This window comes from Nomia melanderi, chromosome 6, assembly GCF_051020985.1.
Source record: "Nomia melanderi isolate GNS246 chromosome 6, iyNomMela1, whole genome shotgun sequence".
NCBI classification, from domain to species: Eukaryota; Metazoa; Arthropoda; class Insecta; order Hymenoptera; family Halictidae; genus Nomia; species Nomia melanderi.
The window spans coordinates 5,270,631-5,292,389 of record NC_135004.1 but is presented as its reverse complement, the minus strand read 5'-3'; the positions used below and the strand labels follow the sequence as shown (position 1 = coordinate 5,292,389).

Sequence of the window (21,759 nt, the reverse complement as noted above, 5' to 3'; positions counted from 1 at the left end):
TATAGAGTATATAAACGCCATTAATTCGGATTGACTTTTATGTTTCGTTCATTCGATCGGTAGTGCACATTTAACCGCGTCGGTACAGTACTCGTCGGTCGGCGTGTGCGTTTGATGGCTGTCAAGTGTAGCCGACGCGTCGCGACGCTCGAACGGAAAAGGTTAATGAATCATCAAATCCTATTTAATATGGTACATTAAAATTGTAAATTTTGTTTACACAGCGCATGAAGTATCGCCAATGATCTGACAGAAATTATATCCCACAACAAATTTAAATTGCTTCCTCAAGAAATATCGTGCTCAGAATACTATATATACGACGTGTTCCATAAATGTAGTCATAATTTCAACGATGGTTTATAGCTGAACAATGGATTAGTATAATTGCTATGGGCCGAGCGCGAATACTCTTCCCGGATAATGATACTATATTAGCGAATAAAGTTTCAGCGCTTGGCACTAGACCTTTTGTTCCCAAAACTAATGAACAAAAAAGAAAAAGAAATATTTCAATGTTTTCATTTGCAAATCCAATACATATACAATGTTCTAATTTACCTGCTGGCTTAGCAGATTAAACGACTAAAAAATAGAAATCTTTCTGTACAGTAAGACCTTAATTAACTGAGCCGTTATTTTACCTAAACTGTCTTGTCTAGGATAAATTGGAACCTTGGAGCTATTTAGACTCTTATATGACACCTCGAAATACATATGATCGAATTTTACGAATGCAACAAACTTCTCAAGCTTCCATTTCAAGCTATTTTATCCTATCGAATAATAGAGGTTCTACTATAGGTCGATGTTCCCATTCACAAATCCAAGCCTATATACACAACAAGCTCTAAATCATCTGCTTATGAGATTAAACGACCGAGAAAAAAGAGATATTTCGACATTTCCATTTGCAAGTCCAAGTATTTACTGCCTGTACCGAAGCATCTGCTTACTTAGAGGCCGAAAGTAGCTTACCGTGCGCGTATACGTTCAGCCTCTAATGCCTAGTTTTAGGATCATTAATTCGTATTATCTATAATAATAAACTGTCCCGTTCACTTCGGAACTATAAAGTACAGTTGACTACGTGGAGTCGTTGTGTTTCCGTTCTGCAGGACCAGCGCACGCGAGCGCGGAGGGAAAGTGTAATCGCTAAAAGCTTTCCTCCCTGCTGTCTCGGTTAGGACCCTGTTCTCCTGTAAATATTGTAAAAACAACGGAAAAGTGGTAACAAACAGCAGTTGACGGCACTTGACCGGCTTGTACGCTGGCTAGAAATACAGTCACTGGTCCCGATGAAACACGATACGCTTTCACGGCACTGTTTAACGGAGAATATGCATGTAAGCAAGCTAATTCGCCGTCCCGTAACTTTTGTTGATCGTCCCACGTGAAAAATCACTGGCATTTCGAGAATGTAGACATATCATGTAGGTATTGAACAGTCTCTCGAAGATTAATCAATTTACTAACAATCAATACACGAGGACCTTCTAATCGAATTTTCAATAGCAAGAGCAATTGTGAATCTGAATTTGCAATTTAGTGTAATCTAGTTATTATATAGGACTATCGTTCAATGAAAGTTATAAGACTGCTTTGTAATGTAACATTATAACCAACTGGAAAGTCTATTAACGCTAGGTTTAAGGATCAATTCAACGCACATTGAATTTTATAAACCTTATCTGGAAAACGTTTACGTCTGTTTTGATTAACGCCGTTATATGTATCCTAACTGACTGTTTTGAATCCTCTAATTTCGAAGATATAATGAACGAACATTACTTTTTCTGGTAACAGTAAGAGAAACTGTACAATAGATAAACCTGCTGTTAAAATAGCTGTGGCGTAGATAAACCGTTGAGTTCTATTATTTTCCAATTAAGCGTACTGCACGAGTGACAGTACTTTCGAAGTAGTGAATATTTTATTCCATCTGTTCATGGGGATATTCGAGTTAATTGCAGATACAACTTTGCCAGCCACTTTGCAGGTTGCTTGTAATATTTAATTAAGACCGAAACTATATTAAACTTACTCTTCATCCACCACCTTCCTCCTACCTTTTTTTTTCCTTCTTGGCGTATTAAGCTCGAGGCCATTTAAATGTCCCGCGTTGTAATAGTTAAGTGAAAAAGTAAATGCAAGGGAGAAGCTCTGATCAAGCCCAATAAAAGTTTCTGCGTATTGCAAAATCATGAATGTTATAACGCGGTCGATGGTAGCTTAACCACAGGCGGTTCCACTGCAACGCCGGCGTACACCGACGGAGATTGCATGTGCAAGCAATTAATTGTACAATGTAAACATTGGAAATTCAATGTATCGGCGTACTCGGAATAATACGACTGTTTCTTTTAGTTTCGTTGTCCATTCGTATTCATTTCACTCTACGATAAATAACAGATCTTATAAATAATGACAGCTGCACGATGATTCGCCTTTTGAATTTCGAATGATAACTCAAGGAATTATCAGAAATTCAGCAATTTTTCGGAAGAACTTCATATTACTAGAAACATATTTTCTCATCCTTTCGTTTAATATTTTTCAGTATTTTCTGAAAATAAACTTTATACACGCTATAAACACTATTTAAACACACTTAAACATTTCCAATATAATATAAAAATATATACTATCACTCGACAGAATCTATGCAATGTATATAAACAATTTTCCAACCCAAAATTCTTCTTTTGAACCAAACTCCCAAAAATCTTCCGAATTCGCGAGCAACAACGAAACTGATCACTATAACCACAACACAAAATCCTCGCTGGACAATGTAATCAGTTCTCGCGACCGGGCGAAAAGTGTAATCAGATCAACTCCAAGCAAAACGAGGATCACGCGGAAGATTACCGAACGCAAACACATCGTAACCGTCTCACCTCGTCTCCCGCTGCACCGAACACTATTACTTACGGTCCGATTTGATAAATGGACACGTTCCTCGGCGCGTTGCCTTTCCCCTGCCATCGGAAGGGTCGCGCCGGGGTTATTTAAGTTAAATACGTCAGCCGCAACGCAATTTTCGGCAATGCAAAGAGAACCCAGTCCGAAGTCATAAAGGGCCAGCCTTCGGCACGAGTAAAATTTTCATTTGACCGAGCTGTAAGTGCATGGAAACGTTCTCTCGTGTGTGCGTCTCACGGGGTGCATTAGTGTGCGCGCGTGCGCGTTACGTGTGTGTCGCTATCAGCCCTGCATATACGAGCAAGTTACACGTGTGCGCGCGTATCGCGTGGCTAACGGAGTGGGGCGTCATCGAGGATACTCTCGAATGGAGGGTAGAAACTGAAAAGGGAGAAGAGCGGAGGTTGGGGGTGGAGCCACCCACCATTCGAGTATTATTGCGGTGCTGGCTACGGGAGGGTGAGGACGGGATATATCAACGGTTGGCGTTTATGTGGCGACCAACTGTCGAGTTAATATTCACGCGATTCAGCTTGACCCTCCCGCCCTCCCTTCCCGGTCGCCTATCCCCTAACCAAGCCAGATCTCCGCCGGTTCCTCGACGACGTCGCGAATATCTCGACTTCGCCCGTCATCCCCTTTAGATTACCTCTTGCTTTTTCTTCGCAGCGCCTTATTTACTGGTCACCTTTATTGACACCGTTTTTTCGACCAGCCGGCGAGACAAGAAAGTCAAGATTGGCTTTATTGAGTGTTACGGATCTTGTGCTCGGTATGAAATTTGGATTCTGTGAGGTTAATGGTATTTTACCCCTTACCATATAATGACGAGTAAGACTCATGATGAAAATTTCTAGATTAATTTAACAAAAATCAATATCGTCTATTGCCTAATAGCTCAAAGCAAAAAACTATTTTGCTATTATCACTGTATTATTTTCAAATGAAATTTCCGCTTAAAGTAGAGTGGACAATTTTGTTGCATTTTTTTCAAATCGTCGATAATAAAATGTTACATGAGCTCAGTAGTGTAAGTAAATAATACGCGGAGGGGTTAATAGTAGGGGAGGAGTGTTTCAATGATCGTGGAGGTGTGTTTATAGGGTGGGACAACGAGGATTTATGGTTTCAGGAAGATCATTTCGTTTGGAGTTTCTTGGAAAGCTATGTAAAGTAAACAGCTTTTGAATTCTTTAGTATACAAGCTGCAGTTCCATGGTATCTTGAAGTCCTGATTTAAATATTATTGGACACGTTCGAGAACGGTGGTATAGAACTCGAAGAAATACATTGAATTAACATTTTATTACATTGTAAAATAACATTAATAAAATGGTATACACTTTCAACGTTGAAAATGTATAGTTTTATTAACAAAATGGAACTAAGATCATCTGACAAGTGTATCTGACGGAGACCGTAATTTCTGTTACAGTACGCATGGCGTATGGCCTACTCTATGGCATGGCATCGCGGGACATTGTTCTTTGCTTCCTTTTCGCCGCTTTCCTTTCTTCGAGTTTCGGTAAGAGTCAAACGACATTTCCTTTTCACGGGGATCTCGAGTACTCTTCACCCGATTATGAAACGACGCGACGGGACAGGGCGGACGAGGGATTCAAGCTCCGCAGAGAGACGCGGCGAAGTTTCAATTGGCCGCAATACGAAGCAAAAGTTACAAGTTTTTAATCCCTACAAAATGATAGGAACGAATCTTCACCGTTGTATCCGTAATAGCATCTTGCTGTACTTTTTCCTCGGGGCCCATCCCCTTCCCCCCGCCCTCCTTTTCGCGTCTCCGCGATTCTTTGCTCCACTTTTCGAGAAGAATCAAATAAAATGCTTCTAAAAGCACTATCGGAAGTCTTGGGCTTCCCGTAAAAGCATTCCCGTAAAGGAAACAACCTGGAAATTACATGTACACCTCGAAAATCGCGATTGTCCTTGCCTCGGATGAAATTAACAAATAAATTTCGACCAAGTCAATTGCCCGAAATTCATACAGGGTGATTCGATTGCACTTTCGCTCGACCTGCGCGATTCGTTTAATTTTTTATCAAATTGTTCGGTGTGTTTAATAAAAAGGGCTAGTAACGTGTTTCGGGGGAAAAATTAACCCTTTGAATTCTCGTCTTCGAAGGATTAATATTTCAACTACGTTTATTAGTTCATTGACCGATAAATCATCACGTTCTGTTCTAGTTCAATTAACAAGTATATCACACGTTCATAAACCAGTAATAGTTATTTCGTAGTTTGTGAACAACTGTAATTCATTCGTTCGTTCACGCCTTGCGCATCTGTCTTTAAGAGCAGCGCCGCAGTCGCGAGGCAAACAACCCCCGATAATCGAGTTTATCCAAGAATTCGTTTCCGCCGGTCGCTGAAAGACACATTGACGCGTCGAGAAAAAATTTCATGCACACTTCAAAGTTCGGGTTTATTAAATTTGAAATACAATAAAACCTACTTCCAAGCGCTCGTCCTTTGAGCAATATCCCGCCTCCCGGCGCGCAGGCGCGGAAAAGGAATAATTAAAAACAAGCGTAATTCAGCCCGCGCGATATTTCCAGCGACATTAATGTCATATATGGCAGGGAGGTGCATACACTGCGAAATGTAAATCTTATGACCGTGTGCGTTCGAATTGCTCTGTACGGAACGTCGATAAAAACGTTGCGACGACCAGTTTCAATTTATTTAGTACGGAGTCGTCGGACCGTGCGCCGGACGATTATTATGTAATAAGGCGCGGGGGAGAGCGCGTGTCAGTCCCGCTGACACGGTTAATAAACACCCCGAGTTACTCGGAACCCTCCTCTTTATCGCCCTCTTTCCTTCTCTCGCGATTCATTATATGTTTCCTTCTTTTCTGAAACCACCCCAACGTTCACGCGTGCCATGCGACGAAAAAACGCACGTCGACGAGGAAACTAGCGAACCTCTCAGCGACCGAACGAGCGAGCGAGCGGCCAACGGAAAAAGAATTATTGCTACCATAACTTTGCCCCGCGCGCTACTACTGTTGCCGTGAATATATGCGCGGCCGATATGCATGACGAACTAGATGAAGCCAATCGGTAAAAGAGATGTAGAGATTAAGGGAAATCAATATCGGTACGCAGGGACGCGCGTTGGCCAACGGAGAAATAGAGGTAGAAAGGGAAATTGAAAGAGTGAAGGAGAGAGGGAGGAAGGTTTCCAGGAATGTAGATTCCGTATGTAGATATTTAGAGGGTGACATTTGTCCGGCGAGCGAGCCATGGAGGGCAAAGCTGAACCTGTTGTAGTCAGATATTCCTGTGATTAAATGAATTATCGGGGATCTGCCTTTTGAAGATGTCGTGTGGTGTTATTGCTTTTTAAACGATCTTTTTTAAACATTATTCAGATATATCGAAAGTATAGAGTCTATAGTTTCGATATCCTATATCAAAAATGTAGAGTATACGATGTCTACATTCTATATAAGACGTATAGAAGACAAAGAATTTACATAGTGCATTCACGCAGCATTTTAGAAAGCTCGAACAGTTTAGTTTTACAGTATTGTCACACTGCAACATTCAGTTTTACGCTTCGCACGTGGTTATCGCAGTGGTCCAGTGCACAATGTAAAGCAAGCTAATTAGATGTAAAGTTGCCGGGTCGTTAATTCTCCGATCGTTAATTATACTGGGCTAGGTCGAGCGATGCCTAGGTCGAACCTGGAGCCCGAATTTCTAGCACTCCTGGAGAACCATACGGTCATTCAAGGTCGTGACGTCTCCTTCACCTGCGTCGTTAATCATCTTCAATCTTACAAGGTAATTGCATCCATGCGTCGGTGTGTAATTAGTAAGTCGATTAAGGGCGTGCCCCTATCCGCGGCCTGCGGCCTAAATCGCGAACGATGGACATAAACCAATCGCGTCGCGTATCCCCTACAACTACGGTGAAGTCTGTGTTTACGGGTTTCAAGGTAAATGCATCGTCTTTTGAGTCACATTCAGTCATTTTTCTAAATGCAAATATATGTAAACTAAACGATGATTATTCGAAAAATTTGCTATACTATAAATAATACAACATAGAATATTTAGCAGTATTTCATTTAGCTACATTTATTTACATTTCTTGCATTTTGCGTATTTTGTTTCGTGAAATCGTTCAGCGTCCAACGTGTTAAATAAGGCGCACGATGAACTTTAGTATCTTGCATTGTCCATCTACTATTTAAAAGATAATTTCCTTTGTTTACGTGTTACTGTATCAACGAATAGCAAATTAACATAAAAGATCAGACGAAGAAGGTGAAAACTGAGCATTGACAACATCAAGTCGCGAACGAATAGTACAATCTCAAAATGTATCTTCGGAACGCAGGCATCAGCTAAAAACAATAGTAAAATGGGATTATCCGATCAGGTAGTAAGCAAATCACGTTCACCGACGATACCAGAACGCTGTGCGCTGATAATGATGAAGTATTATACGTGCGTATGTCTGTGTGCACTTTCCATGATCCGCGGAGCCTTCTGCCCTGTCCAGAGCCCCTTGTGGGACAGAACTGCCGAGTAATTCACTTTCGAGAAGAAGTCCAAGTTTGATTGCCAGCCACCGAATCGACAATCGTTTCTATCGCGAGATGAAACGTTCTTGGCGCGTGTTCAGAAGATCTCGTCTTCGCGGATTCTTAGGATGGGATGGGAGAAGGTACAGCGGCGAAGGAAGAAGACGAAGAAGACGAAGAAGAAGAAGAAGAAGAAGAAGGGGAGGAAGAACAGAAGGCAAAAGAAACGGAAAAAGCGATAGTACCGCGATAGTAAGCGAGACGCCGAATGTTACTTCCGTGATGGTAGTATCCAGTGTGAGAAGAAAAGACGCCACGAGAGAGGGGATATAAATCAGCGCTGCTAATATGGAGTACAACATGAATGGGCCTGATTTTTGCCGATCCAAGTAACCACTTTTTCCTTTCCTACAACAGTTCTTTCCTACGCGCAGCGAGCGTTTCTCTGTTCGCTTTTGAAATATGATTGTCAATCTTTCGGGATGTCTGTTAGCTTTCGAAGGTAGTGCTAGAAGTGTTAAGTTGATTTTGCTAATCACGTTTTGTATTTAGTCATTTTTCTGCATCAGAGGTTTTTCACTTATAAACGATTCGTAAGCGAAAATTGATTAAAGATTAAGTAGGTTGAAGATTTGAGAAATAAAGATACGTATGTTGTGCTTGTATGAACTCCTACGATTGTAAGTTTGCAGACTACCTGATACGCTTCTCAAATTAATCTTGTCAATATTTGGAAAACGGTGAGAAATGATAACGATTAAAAGTTTTCAATTGTTTGCAATGGAATACTTAAATTAAATAAAAGTCTGTGCTCCTTCTCACTTATAGCGATACTCGAACTTGTAGCGCGATCCTCCACTGTTTCTTCAGATTGAAGTTGTCCCGCCTCGTTGAGCCACTCCATCCCGCCCCGCATCACCCCCTACAGAGCCAACATACGATCTAACAAAAGTTTTATTGAAATCAGGAATTTTCGAGACTCTTCCTGTCGGCGACAGTGGTGCTTCGCACTTCAACATTTTTTCATTATAAATATTCGTCATTTTCTGACGAAATATCGATGACATATTTACCGACACAAAAAGAAGTCATACGTGCATTAAGAAACAAAGTCATTTCCTGTCGATATATCACGTATTAATAATACATTATACAAAATTCAAACCTACACGATCTAATTCCGCCGCAATGGCAATATCAAACTTTCACATCTAAAGTCGAAAGCTAAAGATGAACAACTTAATTATTCAAATGATGACAGATTCATATGTTATTTTCTCTGTATCTAGTATTCAAGACTGATATATAATTTAGGTTTTCAAGGAAATCAGTTTTAGACATTCGAACGTCAATGTAATTCAATAAATACAACAAATCATCTAAATAAAATATTGAGAAAATTTAGCTAAAAATATTTGCAACACGAACCTGTCAAATGACCGGTTTTAACATTTGAGTGAAAATTCTGCATTTCCTTTCCTTCAGTTCTTCAATTTTTGTCTTTCTGTTTGTTTCTATTTCCACTAAGGAAAATTTGTCATCGATCTCGTTTACCTTTATTTTGCAACCAGTTACTCGACTGGTTACGATAGGAATAAGTATACACAAAGTGCCCGTACGGTTAATGTTAATCTGACATTCCGAATCCGAATTCCTCGTCGAAGTGAACGAAGCAGTCGTTCCTCGCCGATTATTCGCTTACAAACAATTTCGCCCGCCAACAGGTAGAATCATTCCGTCAACTGATACGGGGACAGGGTGGTTGACTTGCAGTCTATCACCGTTATTTATGCACACCTTAAATTCTATTGGATCGAAACCCGCCCCCATACGCTCGCGTCATTCGAGGGCTTTTGTTCGCGAATTAAACGACCTTTCAACCGTTCAATGGGACCGTCGTTTGATATACGACAGATCGAGCACGCAGCAAGTATGCACGCGCAAACGAGAACCGATCGGTAGCTAACGTTGGCCCGGATTGCAATTTGATTCAGCCGGAATCCAATAACAGTGTTCACTGACTTGCGCCCATGACCCCGGCGCGTGTAAATAATTACGTTTCAGCCGAGTCATAGCAAAGTGAATTCTCAGATCCAGCGGTAATGAGGGAAATCGTGGTGCGTAGATATCCCGCAATGTGGATATCGGGTCGACCCTGTAAAATTAACAGCCCGAGGATGATTCAGAGATGATTCTAGACGCCTGACGAAATTAGCGTACAGCGCTAGGCTTATTGGTAGACGAATTAGTATATACTCATAATATTTACTAATTTACATTACGGTTAGTAGATATTTATTGCATTTACGAGCTGATATTAATACGTTAATAACATGTCAATTGATATTCCTCTGCAGAACCGTGAAGAGAAAAAAATTGCATGCAAATTGAAGGGTGTAAGAAAACATTTTATTTTTTGTTTTCATAATTTTATAACATCACGAACGAGCTAAGAATTCTTGGGGATCTTTCTAATTATAAACTGTGAATTACAACAATAAGTATTAACATAAATCGAGCTAGTTAAAGGGTTCAAAATTTTATCCAAGAAGGATTATAAAATCTTATACACGAAGAAATGTTTGTACAGCTCGTACAATTTACGCGAAAATAGCGTTTAAAACATGAAACATTTATTTCTTCCGCACACTCCCTCGCAAATGTGACGCCTGTGGAAAAACGGTTTCCAGATTCGTATGCGGCGCGCGAGAATCTACAAGAATCGCCGACCGGATGTTGGAATGCATAAGAAAAGTTCTAATTTGTTGGACAGTGAAATTAATGATGGTTGAAACAGCAGAGCCGAGCTGGTACACAAACATGCAGGCGCACGCAAGAAAGCTCGCACGTGCGCGTGCGGAAATTTTTTAATTAATTGTTATAATCTCCGCTTCGTAGGATTCGTCGTGTGCGTCGCAAGAAACGTGAATAATTATATGACGGGCTTCTAGTAGCACAAAGCTGTTGTCGTTCGGAAGTTGAACAGGGCGTAATTGAATGCAGGACGAATACGGAATCCGAAGACAAAAAAAATCCTTCCTACCCAGACGTCGGCGTGTGCGCGGAAACGTTGTTGTCTTTTTCCGGGGAAATAGAGAGAAGCAAGCTGGAAAGTAAAGTATGGGGGATTAAAATATGCTGTAATGCGAGCTCCTTCGCCTGTGTTTTGCCTTCTTTTCCTTATTATACGGTGTAACGTTTACATTACACGCTTTAACGGGCGTGTTTGCGTTGGAACTCATGAATACGGCAGGATAAAGGGAAATCACGACGGAAAATTTTACGCCGGTAACACGTTGCACTCGTATGTCACTCGAATATACAATTCGCGCACGCGTACGTGGATAATTCAGGTCCATCTAGCCGTACGTTCTCCGGCCGGAAGTGATCCGTTCAATGCCTAGAGTGGGTACCATACGTTCGTCCCGCGAATTAACCAAGTTATTTCTTAAAAGTCTTCGTGGCAGAAATATTGCTGAAAATACACGGAGTCAAGACCTGGATGCTGGCGGAAACCAGCTGAAGGAGATTCAAGTATCCGTCTTTATTGCATTACTTTTAGTATTTTAAAAATTTCGCCTTTCTTAATACCGGAAATTTCTTAGTATTCGTTTAGTCCTTAAAAGCTATAAAAATATGTTAATATTAACGTCTGTTATTACAGGTATTTAACCCTCAGATTATGTATAAACTTGAAATATTATTGTAAAAGTAGAAGCACATAATGTAGTAATTATTACTAGAAAATGATTTTCTTATGCTTTATAAGTTTGAGCGTACCTCTGACAAAATACCAAATCGATAACTAAATCGAAAAAGAGGAAGCAAACAAAATGCTACGGAGAAAATGAAAACGTGGGTGGGTCGGAAGAGACTCGCAGTAAAGTTGAAAAATTAGTTTCAGTATTCAACGCGTTAGATTTTACAATAATATCGATGCAAAATTCCGCGCTGATACGGAAACTTCGCGATAGCCTCCGAAGGAAAGAAACTTTTCATCGAGCGATGTTCGCGGGAACCGTGGGATCCGGCAAAATGTAATAGGCGAGCGTATCGACGAGCGATTCCGATAACAAGTCACGCCAGACTTCACCGTATCAAATTATTAAGCGGAGGGAACGTGTCCCAGACAGGTGGGGAGAAGCGCCGTCCATAACTAATACCCGAAATCCTAATTCTGAAACCGTTATTATCGGCTGTCGGTGTAAGTAATACGGGCACAAGAGACCCGCGGTTTATAATCAGCTGCTGAAACGGCGAAACGTCCGCGCTCCCGGTTCTATTATACAGGTTGCCTGGATAAAGTCGGACTCCAAAGCTATCCTGGCCATTCAAACGCACATGGTCGCACACAACCCGCGGCTGTCTGTCACTCACAACGGACATAACACGTGGAAACTGCACGTGACCAACGTTCAACCGAACGACTCTGGCACGTACATGTGTCAAGTTAATACGGAGCCCATGAGGAGTCAGGTTAGTATAATATCCCCGTCAGATTAACTATACACTCCGTTACCATTAACGGCTAACGGAAACGCTGAAAAGTCCCTCAGTCTTTTCGCCGTCAATAGAACTTCCACGTGATTTAAGTCCGTTTTCATCGACTTCGCGTCGAATACTTGAAATTAACGGGACGATAGCGGCTGAACAGAAACGGAGACCGCGGATCCGCTGTATCGAGCAGAACTCACCTCTTGCACGAAAACTTACGCGTGGATTGTTGGCTTTCGGACTTTTGCGGTTTTGGTCATCGAGTTTGATCCTCAAAACTTTGAACCTTAGATGTTTAACATGTGGTCTTCCAATTTTTGGGAATGTGGGAGTATGGCTTGGAATTTCAATTTCTACAATTTTTGGTTGTGCTTGATTCTTTGAACAGTTGAATCTTTAAGCATTTTAATTTTTATATCTTTTAATCCTCGAATACTTGAATCTTTGAATCGTTGAATTTTTGAATTTTTAAATACCGAGGCATTCGAATTCACAAGCTGTTAAACTTTCGAGTCTTCATCGAAATTTCGCAACATTAAATTCTCAAAGTCATCGTTCAAGGGTAAATATTAAAACATCGAAACGCATTTGCAACCCCATCGGCAATATTTAATGCGTACTATCTCTCCACGGGCCGATTGGTTATAACGGCACTGTCAAAGCAACAAAATTATTACTATCGGAAGTATCAGAGATACCATCGTTTAATTGAATGTACAAAATTTTCCCCGGAAAGGTTGCTGAAAATAACGAGCGAGAAAAAGAGAGGGACCAAAAGAGATAGAGAATGAGGGAGGAGGACATTATTTCTTCTAACGTGTCCGGTTGTAGTTACAACTGCGCTGGGTCTGTATTTTTCCAGCGGTAAACCTAGATTAAAGGCAAGTCTCCGCTGAGCAGTCGCATTCGTTGAGTTTCGAATCCTAGGGTTAAGCTTGATTTAAATGTCCAAGGGAATACAGGGTTGGTCCGCGGTCGGATCTTTTCCGCCAGCGGTTAAATGGTACTATATGGTGGCTGGTAACGATCTTTTCCGCAGACGGGTCACATGAAGGTAGTGATACCGCCCGATATCATGGATTTGGACGACTCGACCGATCTCCTAACGGCCAAAGAGAACAGTGATCTGCGATTACGGTGTCGGGCCACTGGTACACCAAAACCTGTGGTCATCTGGCGGCGGGAGGACGGCCGAAATATCACCCTGCGGACCGAGCAAGGTGTTCAACGAGGTATTGACTAGGTTTCCCATCGTTAATAAACCAGTTACATATCACAGTTTCTGGTATAATCGTCTAGTCCATAATTTATTGTGAATACAATGTTTGTACATATAGGTTTCTAACTTTTACACTAAATAACATTATTCAACTTTAGAGTATGTGTATTAAACTTTTACAAAAATTGATATTATTTTTTATTAATTTTTACTTATTATAGCAAGAAAATGGTATCATTTAAAAATCAATCTTGATGCTGTTACGTAGACTTGTACTAAAATTAAATTTTTCAAAAATTGAGGGTGATAAACAGAAATTTATCTTTCATTCTAGAGTAAATCTTGCGAAACGCGAAAAGTTCCAATTCGTAACAATCAATTAATTCATCGATAACTTGGCCGACAAAGATTAATTGATACCGTTCTCTGTTAAACGAATCGCACATCAGAAGGATAGATTTATAGTTTGCCGAAGCCTTGATCAACGAGATTGCTGCTGAGCATCTCCGACTAATGCGCTGAGATAATCCATTCAGATAAGAACTGCTCGAGAGGAAAATTCCTTGCGGGCTGAGCGCCCCGAGTCTTCTTTTCTTAAAATCCTGATTTAACGTCGGCTAGTTTAGCTGGTGTTTCCGAGAGTACCATTTTTGGTGGTGTGATGAATCGCGCCCAACAGTCTGGAGGTATAGGCGAGAGCCGCGGTGCTCTGATTTGCGGTTGTTAGGCTTGATTATGTTTAACGACGATATAACGAAAAACACTAACGAGAAACCTTAGGCATTTGCGAAAAAATAATTCACAATTAACTCTTAATTTTCAGCTATTAGGTCTGATCATTTTTAACGAGGTCATAAGGAAAAGCACTAACGAAAGACGTTAAACATTTTCGAAAAAATAATTCTCAATTAATTTCCTATGATACAAACAATTTTATTAAAACAATTCCTTTAACTTTCCCACAAAGCAATTAGAGAGACAAATTCTCTTAGCACCCAAAAGCCACGATCTTTTTCGAATTTAACATTTAACACAATTTGATCGTACAAGAAAACATCTTATTTTCATGACTTTCTAACCAAGAACACTATCAAAACAAAATATGTATACTTCACGAAGTTATCTTCATTTTTTTTAGTAAGAATATGTTAATTTCAATAATATCCATGAACGTGCTTATCTGCCGAGACGCTTCAAAATGGTATCCAAAAAAATTGTAAGATACTAAGAGGGTTAAGCGTTTCCCGGGTTACATAGAGAGAGAAAGAGAGGAAAAGGATGAAGGGTAAGAGTGAATGAAGGGGGAGAGGGAGAGATGGCGGAGTAAGGGTCGTGACCCTGTTGGGTCCACCGCGTTCCGTTGGAAAATCAGCCACCCGATTAGCCTTTCTAACGGTGAGTGATGGATGTTGACTTTACATATATTTCCTCTCCGCCGACCCCATCGATTCGCGTACCCGATTGCAATATTCGGTGTGTACACTGTATTGCGAAAGTGTGTACCACTCGGTATCTATATCGCGCCAACGATCCCGCCGCGCCGCCCGATCTTCGACCGTGGAAACCGTATCGCGGGCGAGTGCTCTCTTTCTCCCTTCCAACCCTTCCGCGCTGCCAGTTGTTTCGGATCCTTTAATGAGCAGATCCATCCACGTCATTTCACCCGGCACGCGTTTACCCTCGGCCGAGACCGTAACCAAGATCGGAATATTAACCCTCGCGCTGCCAAGGGATTTTTTGAAAGCGAACTGCCCGAATCCACCGTGAAACGAAGCTTTATCGCTAGAAACACATGTAACGACGTTTGAGGGATCAATCGCTGTGAAAAATCTTCACTTTGTACTTTCTGTTTCGTTAGAAAGATTGCGTCGATTGTACAAATAAACGTCAATGCGTTAAATAATCGAATTACATGTTCCCAGAATTTTATTCAGATCGATTGAAAAGTTGACTGGTTCGAAAACGAGATTGACTGGTTGAAAATATATAGAAAATATGATATAAGGGGCAGAAGGAATTCTACTTGGCAATGTGAGGGATGAAACGAAAAACGTTTAAACCGATTCTATACGGCTGAATCGTTTCAGAGACTGTTTGGTGGATGACGATCGCGTTGCAGACGATAATTCTGCAGAAGTGAACACGAAATAACGGGACAAACACGGTAGGATCAAGTTCGACTGAAATCAGGAACGGCTCTTCCTCGTCGTGAAATGCGTTCAACGGTGCACTTCGACCGCGAACAGCGAGCTATAATTAAATCGCAGACTTTTATACAAACATAAAGTTCCACGGTTCAATTTGCAGTGGCTGGAACTGAAAGAAAAATTGTTTACCGCTCCGAGGGTTCGAGCATCCGCTTCGAAATAAAATCGAGCTCATCGGAGTTTGTTGAACTTTGTTGTCAGACGGAGTTCCAAGTTTTTGTTTTTAAAGTATGCTGATAACTTTAATCCGAGTAAGTTTATCGTTTAATAATTTCGTTATACTTGACGAGAATTGTAAAAATGCTTGAATATTTCACGATATTAGAGTAATGATATTTGATTCTCTGGGAAAATTATCTCAAATATTATCCTTAGACCGAGTACTAGATATTCGCTTTGAGTCTTTATTAGAATAACATTACTCGTCGGTCTGAATGCTCCACTGTTAAAATAATAATGCGCTTCCGCTGGCTTTTACACCGTATCTTTGAATGTTTAATTGGTTAATTGAGTGATACAGAAAACCCTCATCCCGAAACCGAACTCTCCCTCTCGATTTCGATAAAAAATAATCACATTAATCCTGTTATTGTAAACCCTAGACTCCAGAGCGCCTAACGCAAACAGCGACCCAGTCCGAAGCGCCACGGAGTTCAAACAAACCGGTTGTGAATATCCGTTCGGCGTATCGCGTAAACAATAACAGAAATAATTTCACTAGACACATCTTTCATACAGTGAAAACGTACGAGGGTGAGCAGCTTCATCTGGCGGGCATTCTACGGCAGGAAATGGGCTCGTACCTTTGCATCGCGTCGAACGGGTTCCCGCCGACGGTCAGCAAACGTTATTCCGTCAACGTTCGTTGTAAGTGCGGCTTGCTTTCCGCGTCGCGGCGCTCCTTCCGTGGAAACTTACATGATTAATTATAGTTTTCTCGGTCCGCAGTTAAACCACTGATTAAAGTCTCCAACCAATTAGTAGCGGCACCTGCTAACAGCGACGTCGTTCTTCATTGCTACGTCGAGTCCTCGCCGAAAGCTCTGAATACGTGGAGCAGGAACGACGGTAAGGATCGCGAACAATATCGAATGGCGGCGGGAGCGCTGTTTCTCAATGTCGTCGGACGCGTTCCGGTGTAATCGTTGAGAGTTCCCATCCACCCCCACACCCGCTATTCTCTAGCAAACTCCGTTTTCCACTATTGTACTACACTATCGTGCAATCACTGCGGGGTGGGAGTTTGTTACTCGACGTTAACGATACACAACGCGGATGTTCCAGGTATAAAGTTATTGCCGGACGAGAAATACGATCTATCGGAGGTCCCGCTGAACGATTACGCATATCAATTAAACCTGACTATCAAGCGACTGAACAGGGACGATTTCGGCAGCTACACCTGCTCAGCGGAGAATTTACTTGGGAATGCCAAAGGCACGATAGGGCTGCAAGGTAACGTGGATTACGAATTGTTGGCGGGATTCGCTGGTTTTGGAAAGTAGCTGTCGATGATTTGTATTGGATAGTTTTATTATAGTAGGATTCTGGTTGATGCTACCTCGGTTAACGCTGAATTGATTTAACGCGGTTTTTTGGAATTTTTGGAATTTTGGATGAACTTTAAGTGTTCCATGACTCGATATAACGAGGTTCTTGTTATCAAAACTCGACTGTTAATTTGATGTAAAAGTAACTTAAAATTAAAGTAATTTTTTTATTTGAAATTAAAGTAACTTCTTTATTATCAGTTGCATGTTTCCTTACTTCTGTTTACTGTGTTTTAAGATAACTTCATTTAACGCTTTGACTGTGCTTTCTTTATAAATAATGATAAAATTGTTGTTACATGTTGAAATAAGAGAGAGGTGAGAATATACGTAAAGGATTATGTCGATCTGTATAATATTCTCTCCTATAAATTGTGATTGTAAGTTCTGTAAGGTGTGTTAAATAAAATTATATAATGAACATCGATGCAATATTGCCAGAAATGTATTATCCACACGCTTTAACGTTTAGGCCAAGTTAATTTCATTCAACAGTAAATCACCGATTTTAATCACATTTCTGTTATGAAAATGTAAAGAGATTAATTCTGCAGTATACGCATCATAATTTCATTATAGCTCAATGTTGATCCTTAATTCGATCTCAACTGCCATTTTATTTAACGACCAGAGCATTAATACACTATGTAATGAGACACATTCGAAACTCAACTAAAAGATACCCAAAAGTTAAATTATTGATTAAACGGCTCAATGGAGATATGGTATAAGTGGGAATCTTCCATCGGTCCAGTATGATAGAATCTTTAATTTGAAAAACTGAAAGTAAGATTAAACTTTAATAGAAAAATTTGTATGTCAACATTAAAACGCGTTGCTGTATGTATTCGTAAAAGTTCAGGTTTGTAGCAATTTTCATAATTTATGTGAACTCTGATTATCTGTGACTAAAGAGTACACTAAACAATTCCATAAAGTATAACGAGTTCCTTTTCTGAACAGCTCCACGAAAATTTATATTTGCATAAAGTCTGGAATCTCGCAATATACAGGGTTAGATAACAACGGAAATATGTTAAACTTCAATTCTAGCTGTTTCACCTATATAATAATATCAAAATAAAATAATAAAAAAACCACCTTAGAAACTATCAATCTTCAAATTCACGATTATCTTCTTGGATTAATGAATTTTCCTTTCCAGTGTTTTATTCGGAAACTTGAAACTACAAAATTGCATAGAATGCACACGATACAAGAAAATATATAAAATATCCAAACTGTAGTTCTTTTTCACTTTCTATCTTCACTATATGTTTCTAGCTGCATCTAACAGTAAGCTTCCGGAACAATTTGATGAATATTGAATTTCACAAACTCGGTAAATATTTACACCGAACATGTATCCCGATTGTTCACTTTCAAACCTCCAATTTCCAAGTTCTAAATAAACATCAATATTACCAAGAACAACACAATAAACACTACAATAAATCTCCATAAACCTAGCATTAAAAATATTTGAATTCGTATAATGATCCGCAATTCGAACATCATTTTCAATAAATAGAGGTCTTATGCATTTAACAATTCCCGTATTCACTCTCTCCTCCTGAGAAAGACCACCCCACTGTCCACACTTCTTTCTCAACGAGTCCCTTCTTTCCCGCGTCTTCTCTTTACCGGGTGTTCATTAACGTTTCTATTATCTCAGAATTGCATCCGCCGAGGACGACGTTATCGCCGATCCGGCACACGGAGTACACGGACAGGTACGGGTCAAAGAAGCAGACCGACAGGAGGGGTAAATTGCACTCATTCGGCCGGGACGGCATGCTGTCGAAAAACGGCGGTAATATGGGTCACTCGACACCAATGCTGAGGAGGAACAATTCGAACGCTTTGACGGACCAGGGTGCCGTGAAAAAGTCGAAAGTCTCGGTGTACCCAGCACCCGCTCCCGCCCCCGCGCCGGCCCATTTCCCGCCAACACAATTAAATACTCAGAACAGCGTGACGTCGTCGCGGCATTGTCGATTAAATTACTTAGAATTAATATTCGCTTTCATAGTGATCGTCGTTTGTAGCTCATAAAGCCGATTGTCTCGAGTGTGTTGATTTGGCGCGTGCGAAATTGCCGGCTAATTAACGCTTATTATATTTATAGAAAGGGGATGATTTAATATACTGCGCGATACATCCAAAGCGAATTCGTTTGCGCGGCAATATTAAAGCATATTGTTGGATAGAAAGTAGTGGGTCACGGTTGCATCTATAACTCCACGCCGGGAGTCGAGCCGTTGCGTTGCTTTGAAACTTCGACTCGCGGCGCTATTGGCTTATGCTTCTGAACTTGTTATTTTTGTCGAGCGGAGACATTGATATAAATCAGATTTCGTAATGTTGTTTTAATGTTGCAGATGATTCTGCGAACATTTTTTATGGTTGTGCGAATGAAAGAGCGTTTAACGGCTTTTGTAGACTGAGAGTATAGAATTTTTTTGGAAGAACTGGTATTTCATTTGAAGTTCTGACTGCTTTTCGAAGTTGCTGTCGGTATAAATCAGCATCGATCGTTGAATTTTATGTACCGCGATGGATGTTTTGTAGAGTCGTTGAAACAACAGTAACGAGGAAAGACAGTATTATAGGTGTTGCCTATTATAGTTCTTAATTTAAGCCGATTATCCTAGCACTGTGGACCATTGTTTAACAGACTAATTCGGAAATGGATTAATTGGCTTTCAAGTTTCTAGTTTAAATCCAATATTTATGAGATTACTAGGAAAGTCGATTATCATGACGGTTGTTGTTACATTTTGAAATGATTTACAATAAGAGAAGAAGATTGGAAGTTATATTTCTTTGTGTCTTCTTGGATGAAGCGGCGGTTTCACGCGCGCCAAACCAATACCGAAAAGTACAAATTACATTGTAGTAGAATGAAAATACGTGAAAACGATCTATTGCGTCCTAGGCTTCCGGTTATACGTTAAGTTCACACTACTTTCGATACACGTATCGGATTAAGTTGTTGCGTTCTAATCTGAATTCGCGACGTTCATCGCGTTAAGGTGGTCTTCTGGTTTGGATGGTGTAAATATTATTCAAATGCACGTGACATTCAAAAGAGTCAAATGATTCGGTAAGTTTAATTCGTCGGGTTCTATTGTTGCGCTTATCGATAATCGTTTTTTATTATTTACACTCTTAAAACTAATTACTGAGAAACTGAAAATATGAAAAATCTTTACATAGAAAACTTTGAAAATTTGAAATTTTTCACGTTGTTCTTGAAAGATTCGAAAACAAAACGATTAAGAAACATCGAGAAATCAGAAGACCTTCTTAAGTTGAAACAGGGAGACAACTTTTGGACTATTGGTGTTGCATCATTAAACATACGTGATATCGATGGTATATCATTCTATGGTGTAAATAAAACGAACGGTTTTTAAGACAATAACTGTAGTTGTATACGACAAGCCGGTAGCGTAATTATTATATAAATATACACCCGGAAACAGTAACGGATCGTGCGAAACGCAAAAACGATTTTTATTGGTTCTGTTTGAAATTTCCGATTATCCGTTATTACCAATCATAATCAGACTGCCGACATTTATGAATATTTGTATTTTTATAGACTCGGTTTTGAGAAATGGGAATTTAAAGAGGCATTCGTTTCCTGCCTGTCAAAGCGTTCATTGCTGTGGTAGCCACCGATGACCGACGTTACAAAATCAATAAAAAAAATTGATTTTTTAAATACTTTGAAACAGTTATACCTATTAAGTTAGTTTCAATTTCTTTCATCTAACTTTATCGTCTGAAATATCTTTGTTCAACACGTTAAAGTGGTTACTGTGTACAAATAATTTCCCCCCTGTAACGTCGCGCTTCGATGACTCCTGCGATATCCCATTTTAATCCTTACACAATAATTAAATATACTGCCACGATCACACATGTAAGTTGATTTTATTCTTACGACGATGAAATTTATTGTCACAAGCATTTCATTACCATGTCTTACTGGATTGAAAAGGAAACAAATAATTCAATGCATTTTAGTTAAATTCTCATTATATTACTTTTGCATTTTTGTATATATACCATGGACACAACAAAATCGTAGTCTTGTTATAATATTTTTCAATGAGATAATATTAACTCTACATAATTTAAGGCGCGTATAAAGTGGCAGTCGAAAGAAAGTTAATTTTCTAATTGGATCCAAACTATTCTAAACATATTTGTATCTGATTTATCCATAAAGAACATACATATAAATAGCTGTCTTTGTAAAAACGTATTTAATTATACAATTTTTTTCTATCACAATTATATTTAATATTGTAATTCGAGACACATAATGACTGAAAGACTCTGTTTGCGAATTTATTAAGACTGACTTCTAAAATAATAAGACTGGTTGAAGAAGGTTCTCGGTTTTCTCTTTTCCAAATTTCGAAACGTAAATACCGAAAGTAAAAACCATGAATATTAAACTTCCTTTTGGCCGCCACCGTACCTAGAAACGTTCGAAACTAACCGATAAAATTGACTCATTTCCTTCACTGTCTCGAACAAATTGCTAGGCATCAATGTGATCCAGTCAAACGAAGACCCGTATTGCGTACCAGATGATCGGGTGTACGCAAAACGTTCTTCGATTGAGCACGTAAATGTATCGTTTATCGATGTTAAAACCACCTGAGTTGTGTATTCGTGTATATATGTACGACAATAAACGTTGTTTTTACCATGTCATGAATATTACTAATTCCATTCTGATTATCCCCTGCAGCATTTCACTCGTTACAGCATGTTCGCGTTTGAGCACCGACA

General features: G+C 39.9%; 1 protein-coding gene across 1 annotated transcript in view; it reads left to right on the top strand.

Annotated features, from left to right (window-relative positions):
- Positions 1 to 21,087, top strand: part of LOC116427909 (lachesin) — a 48,759-nt gene extending 27,672 nt beyond the window's left edge. The window contains exons 2-9 of the mRNA XM_031978759.2: positions 4,361 to 4,450; positions 6,610 to 6,731; positions 11,768 to 11,953; positions 13,011 to 13,203; positions 16,136 to 16,264; positions 16,346 to 16,465; positions 16,682 to 16,852; positions 18,623 to 21,087. Coding sequence (XP_031834619.1) covers positions 4,366 to 4,450; positions 6,610 to 6,731; positions 11,768 to 11,953; positions 13,011 to 13,203; positions 16,136 to 16,264; positions 16,346 to 16,465; positions 16,682 to 16,852; positions 18,623 to 19,002 — 1,386 coding nt within the window. The 5' untranslated portion in view covers positions 4,361 to 4,365 and the 3' untranslated portion in view covers positions 19,003 to 21,087. The remainder of the gene's footprint in view (positions 1 to 4,360; positions 4,451 to 6,609; positions 6,732 to 11,767; positions 11,954 to 13,010; positions 13,204 to 16,135; positions 16,265 to 16,345; positions 16,466 to 16,681; positions 16,853 to 18,622) is intronic.
- Positions 21,088 to 21,759: the final 672 nt, after the last annotated feature.